The sequence below is a fragment of the Gracilinanus agilis genome, chromosome 6 (assembly GCF_016433145.1).
Source record: "Gracilinanus agilis isolate LMUSP501 chromosome 6, AgileGrace, whole genome shotgun sequence".
Taxonomy (NCBI): domain Eukaryota; kingdom Metazoa; phylum Chordata; class Mammalia; order Didelphimorphia; family Didelphidae; genus Gracilinanus; species Gracilinanus agilis.
Window position 1 is genome coordinate 44,015,031 of NC_058135.1, and position 10,854 is coordinate 44,025,884.

Here is a 10,854-nt window from a genome sequence, read left to right on the forward strand (position 1 = left end):
AACCATATCACTCCTTCTCTTACTTAAGAAACTCTTCTTGTATTTAGGATAAAATCTAAACTCTAGGGGCAGCTGGGTAGTTCAGTGGATTGAGAGTCAGGCCCAGAGACGGGAGGTCCTAGGTTAAAATCTGGCCTCAGACACTTTCCAGCTGTGTGACCCTGGGCAAGTCACTTGACCTCCATTGCCCACCCTTACCAATCTTCCATCTATGAGACAATACACAGAAGTTAAGGGTTTAAAAAAAAGAAAAGAAAAAGAAAAAATCTAAACTCTGCGCTTTGGCATTGAAAGCCCTACCCTGCCTGGCTCCAACCATTCTAAATTGATTGATTACCCATCTCTGTGCCCTCACACAGGCTGTGTCCTGCTTCCTCCCCTCTTTACTACTCCCTCTTGCAATCCCTCACTCCTTACCAGGCTCAGCTGTCCCAATCTCTGATTTGAAGCAGGAAGGTGGTGCAGTGGATACTACAGCCAGAATCAGGAAGCCCAGTATTTAAATCTGGCCACAGACATTTACTAGCTGTATGACCCTGGATAAGTCACTTAATGTCTGTTTGTCTCAGTTTCCTCATCTATAAAATAGGGATAATAATAACACCTACCTCCTAGGTATTTTGTGCATAAAATGAGATATTTGTAAAGTCTTATGTTTCTCTCCAGTCAAATGTAAGCTCCTTACGGGCAGGAGTTATTTGGTTTTTGCCTCTGTATCCCCAGTGCTATGTAGAATGCCTGGCACATAGTAAGTGCCTGAAAAATTCATCTTGAATTGAAGTGAGCCAAATTATCATATAAAACATCGAGTACAAAATAGCATAAAAACAAAGGATTAGTCCTGAGAAAAACATGCAGGTGCATTTGTTGTTACTTTAGTGAGGGAACACTTAGCATCTCTTTAGTCTCTTTTTTTCCTGCCTCTAAGGTTGGCATGACAGACAGACAGACGGACAGATGGGCGGACAGACGGACGGACAGACAGACAGACAGACAGACAGACAGATGGATAGATAGATGGATAGATAGATGGATAGCTGGATGGATATCTACATACATACATACATACATACATACATAGACGGATAGATAGATGGATAGATAGATAAAGATTGAATTGCCAGGGGAGGACTACAAGTTCTAGTGTGCCTTGCTTTACCCCAAAGAGGTGTTCCTAAAATATATGTAAACTAAATTGCATTTTACTTGGAGGGGTTATCACTTAAGGTAACCCTACTGTGAATCATTTTATAAATTCCATGTTTAATATGAATAAATTGCCCACCTGATAGTTCTGTTTGTCTTATTTTTCATTCTATTGAGCTTTCTTAAATCAGGGCAGATCTAGATTTGTAAAATACCTGCGTTGACAGTAAGTAGCTGGATAAAGCAAAGTCTTCTAGAAATGAGAGTGAAATCATGTAAAAATTAATATCCTCTGACTACTACCCTTGACCTCTTGGCTCTAGTTTAAAAGAATGAAATCAGAGATGACTTTGAGGAGCAATCTTCTACTAGTTTTTATAAGGGAGGGGCCCTTATAATATTGTTTCAAAAGAGCAAAGTAATGAGAAGGCTGGCTTCAGTTGGAAGATCTGGGTTCAAATCCTTCCTCTGACACCAAGCTAAGTCACTTAACATTCTACTTTCCCAGGCAATTATCTAAATCATGAAGTTTCTGAAGGGATGCACTTCTGGATCTGTGGAGGGCATCTCCATGTGGAATCCCTCGCAACAATTCTACAAGAAGACCAACCCTAATAAAGAAGGTCTTACTTACCTGAAGCAATGCAATGCCTATGAAAATACCAGCCACTATGGTTAAGTTGTCTTGCAACCACTTTTCAAACTGGGGAACACAGCCTTTTGTGTAGATGACAATCTGTTGATCGACCTCCTTCACAAAAGATAAGAAAAGGAGAATGTCACAGGTCCTCTTTTGGTTCCAAGTAGTATTTAAGGATTCAGTTGTTTAAGGAAAAAAGGTCTTTGTGCTAGACAAGAACAACAAAAAATTCTACTTACTGGTTTTTGCCTGGCATCATATCCACATTGAGTGTTGATGACATCTTCCTGATGGGAAAAAGGAACAGAGAAGTTTCTCCTTGTTAAAGAGATACCACCAAACAGAGACACTGATTATGGTTTAGGAAAAGAGCTGGGAGGCTCAGTAGGATCATAGAAGAATAGAGCTAGAAGGGAAAACCATCTCTCTGGCCCCAGAACTGCCTATGTACTGGCTTTTTCCATAAGGGAAGATAAAAAGAACCTTTCACCCAGGAATCTTCTGGTAAAAGTTTAACAACTGGTACTCTGATGCCTGGGATATACTTTTAGATTTAATTCGTATTATTAACATTTTCTCTGTCACTTTTCTTAAACATAAACAATCAAAATTAAGCAGTAAATCAAACCTTGCTTCCTAGCTATTTCCGAGGTGCGAATGTTCACAATGACAATTTAACAATCGAGTCTGCCAGTAAAAACCACTTACATCCCACCCTTGCTCTCACCCCATTAACACCAGCACTACTAGGTGAGGCTTAGGCGTGGGCTGGGGAGAATGATAGATGAGGAAAGCCAGAAGCCATAAGTGGAACTTGCAAAAAGGTCAATTTAGCCCAGACCCTATGAAAAACTAAATAATCTGAGCTGCTCTAAAGTAAGATGGGGTTGCCTCTAGCAAAGGTGGGCCTTCCTTGCTGAGAAGGCAAAGCTAGATAATCCCATCGTAATAATGAGATAATAAGAAAACTGCCTGATTTGGGTCTAAAATCTCTAGAAAGGAAAGCATCTGATAAGAGAATCTTATTGCATAGTTCTAGAATGAAATGTGTCAACAGTGGCCTGTCCATCTGACAGTCAACACAAGTAATTAGTTCTCTCACTATGTCCCCATCTTGAGGGAAGAAAGAGCAAGAGACACCCAGCTAAAGCAGAGAGTTCATCAAAACAGCCACATGTGAAGGTAACAACGATAACAGCATCAACTGGTATTTATGGTTTGCAAAGCTTTTTATCTGTGTATGTATGTGTGCATGCGTGTGTGCATGCGTGTGTGTGTGTTCACAATCCTCAGAACAATCCTGAGAGATAGGTGCTATTATTATCTCCATTTTACAGATGATGTCAGAGATTAAATAATATATGTAGGGCCACACAGCAGCTAGTCTATGTCTAAGACAGAATTTGAACTTGAGTCTTTCTGATTCCAATTTCTGCAGTCTACCCATTATGGCACTTAACTGCCTATAAGCACACCCTATAAATGAAGCATAAATAGGGGCCCCTCCACTCCTGCTTATGAAGTCTTCCTTGATCTTTCAAACTGGATATAACTTTATCTTTCCGAGAACTCCCATGGCACCGTTGGACCCTCTCTCCTAGCACCTAGCACATCCTGTCGTGTATTCTAGTTATCTGTGCACTTGTCTCTCTCCTCCCATATTAAACTGTCAGTTCTTGAGGACAGAGACCACGTCTGGTTCCTCTTTGGATCTCCCATACACCAAGCACAGTTCATTGCATATTGTATGTGCTCAATAATAATGCTGAGTTGAACTGAAGAACCAGGAGAGGGGAAGAGAGGTGAGGTAAGGCTTCAAGGAGCAGAGGGACAAAGCTGCCCTGACCCAGAGGAGACTAATAGAACCCTTCTCTCTCTCTCTCTCTCTCTCTCACCCCCAAGGCCCTTTGGGTAAAGAAGATGAGCAATAGTTTGTCAATAATATTCATTCACTTACTGCAGGATCCTTAGTACAACATGAAAATGGTACGCCACATCGTTCTCGACTTGCATTGGAATCTGTGCAATTGAAGTAAATATTTAGGTTCCAGTCATCCGCTCCAAAAGCCCCACAGCACTGCCACTAGAGCAAACAGGAGAAAATTAGAACCTCTTGGCTCATCGATGACCACCCTGCTTGCATTCATTTCCACTGAAACACCACTTTGCTCTAGCCAGCTGCCAATGTTCCTGCCTCCCCAGAATGCCGTTGCAAGCCAAACTGAACCTAAATGGTCCATCAAAAAAGCCTCCTCTGAAGGAATTCCAAGACTACTTATAAAATTAATTCATTTGTTTACAATTGCTAAAGAAAGGTGGCGAGTGGCATCACAGCCCAGAAGGAACCAGGCAGCAAAGTTCCAGCAGGCTTGATTTAATTTTGTGCAAATTGAAATGGAGCCTGTGCCTGTTGGGTGTGGGAGGGAAGGAACAGCGTCTGGCCCACAGCCTCTCTTCATTATCCTGGGGCACGCTGCTCACACCATTCCACGGGGCCAGTGTGACAATTTGATTGCTCTAAAGTTTTCAGGGCCAGAGCTGCCTGGAAGCATTCAGCTCCACGTGGCTCTCATGGTGCGGTTGGAAGAACCGAAAACAAAGCGAGACATGGAGAATGTAATTTCCACCTAGTGCAAACTACATTTCAAACAGGTGTATTGGTCATGCCAAGTCAAGCCACACTTGATCATTGGGAAGGGTTCTTCCGGATGACACAAAGCAGGACAAATCACAGAAGCAACAGAACTTTGCTGTATCGGCCATGCAATCCAGCTACACATAAAGCTGACTTTAAACTGGAGAGCCAAGGCAGTTAAAGAGAACTTCAGAATATGACGAGTGGAAAGAGGGAGCTTTGGTCCCCAAATAAGACTTGGCCAACTACAGAGAAGTTATGGCAGATACTGCACAAACTGCTGATAGTAATGCTGGAGCTTGAAAGGACTGGCCTCAGGTACTTCCTAGCTGTGTGACCCGGGCAAGTCACTTACTGGCCTCAGGTACTTCCTAGCTGTGTGACCCGGGCAAGTCACTTATCCCCAATTGCCTAATTCTTATTGCTCTTCTGCCTTGGAACCAACACTCATTCTTGATTCCAAGAAAGAAAGTAACCATCAAAAGAAAAGGACATTATAGGTCTGGTCAGCCACTGTGTCCATTGTATGAGTGAATGGAGGAGAGGGAATAAACATTTATGTAGCTTCTGCTGTTTACCAGGCATTGTATTAAGTGCTTTTTTACAAATGTGTTCTATCGATGACGTAACTGAGACCCAGGAGAGGAGACAGTGATTCACAACAGGGTTAAAATATAGGGATTCTTGACAGTCACCCTCCTCTCTACACAATCAGGGTGCCTACCCAGGGGCTTACTCGTTAAATAAGAGAATGGAGGGCAGGAGCTAGGTAACTCAGTGGATTGAGAGCCAGGCCCAGGGACCGGAGGTTGTGGGTTCAAATCTGGCCTCAGACAGTTCCTAGCTGTGTGATCCTAGTTAAGTCACTCGATCCCCCATCGTCTTGCTCTTCTGCCTTGGAACTAATGCACGGTATTGAGTCTAAGACGAAAGGTAAAAGTTTAAAAATTAAGTAAGAGAACTAAGGTCAGACCACAGCCAGAGAGCAAACGTTTCAGATGGTTTATGCAAGGCAAGTCTGTTCAGAGCTCTTTCATTATCTGTAAGTTATTACCATAGTGCAAGATGTCTCCTATGCATTTCTCATTTTGTTCACCCTCACAGCACCCCCCTGTATGTTAAATAGGGCTTTGTTTTACAGACCAAATAAGAGGACAAGGGACCTGCATGGCTAGTCACAGAGACAGCAAGAGGTAGAGGCCAGGATTCTAACCCAGGTCCTCTGACTTCAAAGTCGGGCTTCTTTCCAGTTACATAACCGCCTAATTATGGGCTGTAAGGAAGAGGGGAAGCAGGTGCCAGAAAGCAGTTATCTTTAGATCCCAGGTGGAACTTCAAAAATACAAGCAGCTGATTCTCATGCACTGCTAATAGGAGAAGACCAGCCAGCATGGCAGGTGCCCATCCACATGGCTTCTCCACCTTCTTCCTTTTCACATCAAGCCAAAAACATCAGAATGACAGAATTCGACCCGAGGCAGCCCAAGGGCAAGTCAGAGGACCAGAAACACAGCAGGCCACGGAGAGGATGTCTTAGTTGGCAAAACAAAAAGCAGGGGAAAGCAGTTATGTAGGATTAGCCATTCAATAGGTGCTTTGGGTTGAAAGGAAACAAGATTCCAACTTACATATTCTTGGGTAAAGTCTATGAGGTTTTGTAAGTCGATGTCATCCCTGTAAGCTCTGATGTTGTTGTTTATAAAGAAATACAGCTGGTCTTTGATCCAATCTTTGAAAACAAATGCCAGAACCCCAGCAGTGAGCTCCAGGAAGAAAATAATTCCCAGGAACACAGAAAACTAAGACAAAAGACACACACAGAGAACAGTTACGATGGCTATTTTCACCATATTTGGTTAAAAGGCTCTTTCTTCTCACTTTTGAAGTCGTGTCATTATCTCAGAATGTTACTCAGTTCCAGAGCAGATGCTCGTCTTTTCTGGAGATTCATTAAAACAAAATTACATTTCAGGAAGGAGGAAAAAAAATCCATAATCACATTTTAGGTGCACTGGTATTCCAGTCAGTAATTAACCAACACAGCCCATAAGCAAACAAGAATGACTCGTTATACCCAAATTAAGTCCAAATGAATTCACATGATTAATGTTCCTGCCAAGAGCTTTTATTAATGACCAATTCCTTACCTCTAGGACCCTTTACTGGTGTTTAAAAGAAAAATAATTGAAGCAGGTAGGTAGTAGCTCAGTGGATTGAGAGCTAGACCTAAATGTGGGAAGTCCTAGGTTCAAATGTAGCCTCAGACTCTGCCTAGCTGTATGACCCTGGGAAAGTCACTTAACCTCCATTGCCTAGCCCTTACTGCTCTTCTGCCTTGGAACCAATAAATAGTATTGAGTCTAAGATGGAAGGTAAGAGTTAAAGATAAATAAATAAGCAAAAAATATATAGATTATCATAATAATGGAGCTTTCCTGCCCTCTGGAATGGTAGTCAGGATTCCATATTCCTTTAGAGGACTGTGATGTATTTTTTTTATTAAACATTTATTAATATTCATTTTTAACATGGTTACATGATTCATGCTCCTACTTTCCCCTTCACCCCCCGCACTCCCCCCACCCATGGCCGATGCACATTTCCACTGGTTTTGTCATGTGTCATTGATCAAGACCTATTTCCAAATTGTTGGTAGTTGCATTGGTGTGGTAGTTTCGAGTCCACATCCCCAATCATGTCCACCCCGACCCATGCGTTCAAGCAGTTGTTTTTCTTATATGTTTCCTCTCCTGCAGTCCTTCCTCTGAATGTGGGTAGCATCTTTACCATAAATCTCTCAGAGCTGTCCTGTGTCATTGCTTTCTGCTGGTACAGAAGTCCATTACATTCGATTTTACCACAGTATATCAGTCTCGATTTAATTTAATTAAGTTGCCCAGAACAGAGTTCCTTGGTGTGAGATGGTTGCGGCCCTATGCTCCTCAGGGAGCCAACAGGAATAACACATATCAGTCTCTGTATACAATGTTCTTCTGGCTCTGCTCCTTTCGCTCTGCATCAGTTCCCGGAGGTCTCTCCAGTTCACATGGAACTCCTCCAGGTTATTATTCCTTTTAGCACAATAGTATTCCATCACCCGCATATACCACAGTTTGTTCAGCCATTCCCCAATTGAAGGACATCCCCTCCTTTTCCAGTTTTTTGCCACCACAAAAAGCGCAGCTATAAATATTTTCGTACAAGTCTGTTTATCTATGATCTCTTTGGGGTACAAACCCAGCAATGGTATGACTGGATCAAAGGGCAGGCATTCTTTTATAGCCCTTTGAGCATGATTCCAAATTGCCAACCAGAATGGTTGGATCAGTTCACAACTCCACCAGCAATGCATTAATATCCCAGTTTTGCCACATCCCCTCCAGCATTCATTACTCTCCCCTTCTATCATTTTAGCCAATCTGCTAGGTGTGAGGTGATACCTCAGAGTTGTTTTGATTTGCATTTCTCTAATTATTGGAGATTTAGAACACTTTCTCATGTGCTTGTTGTTACTTTTGATTTCTTTACCTGAAAATTGCCTATTCATGTCTCTTGCCCATTTATCAATTAGGGAATGGCTTGATTTTTTTATACAATTGCTTTAACTCCTTGTATATTTGAGTGATTAGACCCCTGTCAGAGTTTTTCGTTATAAAGATTTTTCCCAATTTGTTGTTTCCCTTCTGATTTTGACTACATTGTTTTTGTTTGTACAAAAGCTTTTTAGTTTAATATAATCAAAACCATTTAATTTACATTTTGTAATTTTCTCTAACTCTTGCTTGGTTTTAAAGTCTTTCCTTTCCCACAGATCTGACAAGTAAACTATTCTGTGTTCACTTAACTTGTTTATAGTTTCCCTCTTTATATTCAAGTCATTCACCCATTCTGAATTTATCTTGGTGTAGGGTATGAGTGTTGATCTAAACCTAATCTCTCCCATATTGTTTTCCAAATTTCCCAGCAGTTTTTGTCAAATAGTGTGGATTCATGTCCCAAAAGTTGGGCTCTTTGGGTTTATCATACACTGTCTTGCTGATGTCATTTACCCCAAGTCTATTCCACTGATCCTCCTCTCTGTCTCTTAACCAGTACCATATTGTTTTGATGACTGCTGCTTTATAGTATAGTTTAATATCTGGTACTGCTAGGCCCCCTTCCTTCACATTTTTTTTCATTATTTCCCTTGATATTCTTGATCTTTTGTTATACCAAATGAAATTTGTTATAGTTTTTTTCTAATTCAGTAAAGTAGTTTTTTGGTAGTTTGATAGGTATGGCGCAAAATGGGTAAATTAATTTGGGTAGAATGGTCATTTTTATTATGTTAGCTCATCCTACCCATGAGCAATCAATGGCTTTCCAATTGTTTAGATCCAGTTTTATTTGTTTGGAAAGTGTTTTGTAGTTGTTTTCATATAATTGCTGTGCTTGTTTTGGTAGATACATTCCCAAGTACTTTATATTGTCTAGGGTGATTTTCAGTGATGTTTCTCTTTCTACATCTTGCTGCTCTAATGTGTTGGAAATATATAGAAATGCTGATGATTTATGTGGATTTATTTTGTATCCTGCAACTTTGCTAAAGTTATTGATTATTTCTACAAACTTCTTAGTTGATTCTCAGGGACTTTTTAAGTATATCATCATATCATCTGCAAAGAGTGATAGCTTCGTCTCCTCATTGCCTATTTTGATACCTTCAATTTCTTTTTCTTCTCTAATTGCTACTGATAGTGTTTCTAGTACTATGTTGAATAATAGAGGTGATAATGGGCATCCTTGTTTCACTCCTGATCTTATTGGGAAGGCTTCTAATTTATCCCCATTGCATATGATGTTTGTTGATGGTTTTAGGTATATACTGTTTATTATTTTTAGGAAAGGTCCTTCTATTCCTATACTTTTCAATGTTTTCAATAGGAATGGATACTGTATTTTGTCAAAGGCTTTTTCAGCATCTATTGAGATAATCATGTGATTTTTGTTTGTTAGACTATTGATATGGTCAATTATGTGGATGGTTTTCCTAATGTTGAACCATCCTTGCATTCCTGGTATAAATCCCACCTGATCATGGTGGATGATCTTCTTAATTACTTGCTGGAGTCTAGTATTCTATTTAAGATTTTTGCATCTATGTTCATTAGGGAGATTGGTCTGTAGTTTTCTTTCTTTGTTTTTGATCTCCCTGGCTTTGGAATCAGTACTATATTTGTGTCATAAAAGGAATTTGATAGGACTCCTTCTTTGCTTATCATATCAAATAATTTGTATAGTATTGGGATTAGTTGCTCTTTGAATGTCTGATAGAATTCACTTGTGAATCCATCAGGCCCTGGCGATTTTTTCTTAGGGAGTTCTTTGATGGCTTGTTCAATTTCTTTTTCTGATATGGGATTATTTAGGTATTCTATTTCTTCTGCTGTTAATCTAGGCAGTTTATATTTTGGCGAATATTTGTCCATATCATATTATTTAATTTCCAATTAGTTTTTGATTTGCCTGTCCAGGTGCCCTTACTAATTATTATTTTTATTGCATTATGATCTGAGAAGGTTACATTTATTATATCTGCTCTTTCGCATTTGTTTGCAATGATTCTATGCCCTATAACATGGTCAATCTTTGTGATTGTGCCATGTGCAGCTGAAAAGAAGGTGTATTCCTTTTTGTCCCTATTTATTTTTCTCCACATATCAATTAAATCTAATTTTTCTAGGACTTCATTCACCTCTCTTACCTCTTTCTTATTTTTTGGTTTGATTTATCTAGATCTGAAAGAGGAATATTCAGATCTCCCACTAGTATGGTTTTACTATCTATTTCCTTCTTGAGCTCTGCCAGTTTCTCCTTTATGAATTTGGATGCTATGCCACTTGGTGCATACATATTGAGCAGTGTTATTTCCTCATTGTTTATACTGCCTTTAATCAGGATGTAATGACCTTCCCTGTCTTTTTAAATCATATCTATTTTTACTATGGCTTTGTCAGAAATCATAATAGCCACTCCTGCCTTCTTTTTCTCATTTGATGCCCAAAAGATTTTGCTCAAGCCCTGAACCTTAAACTTATGTATGTCTACCCGTCTCATATGTGTTTCTTGTAGACAACATATGGTAGGATTTTGGTTTCTAATCCACTCTGGTATTTGCTTCCGTTTTATGAGCGAGTTCATCCCATTCACATTCAGAGTTATAATCATCAGTTATGCATTTGCTGACATTTTCGTTTCCTCCCCTATTCCTACCCCCTTTTTCTTATACTATTTCCTTTTAAACCAGTGGTTTGCTATTAAGCCAGTATCCCTTATCCCCTCCCTTGATTAACTTCCCTTTCTACCCCCTCCCTTATTTTTCCCTTCTTTTTGTTTTTAAAGGCCTTATGAATTCCCTCCCCCTTCTTCTCCCCTCCCTTGTTTTGACCTCCCC

General features: G+C 40.1%; 1 protein-coding gene across 1 annotated transcript in view; it reads right to left on the reverse strand.

Moving 5' to 3' along the window:
• Positions 1–10,854, reverse strand: part of TSPAN5 (tetraspanin 5) — a 221,452-nt gene that overhangs the window by 4,712 nt on the left and 205,886 nt on the right. The window contains exons 4-7 of the mRNA XM_044680959.1: positions 6,050–6,220; positions 3,744–3,869; positions 2,026–2,073; positions 1,781–1,897 (exon numbers count right to left, since the gene is read on the reverse strand). Coding sequence (XP_044536894.1) covers positions 1,781–1,897; positions 2,026–2,073; positions 3,744–3,869; positions 6,050–6,220 — 462 coding nt within the window. The remainder of the gene's footprint in view (positions 1–1,780; positions 1,898–2,025; positions 2,074–3,743; positions 3,870–6,049; positions 6,221–10,854) is intronic.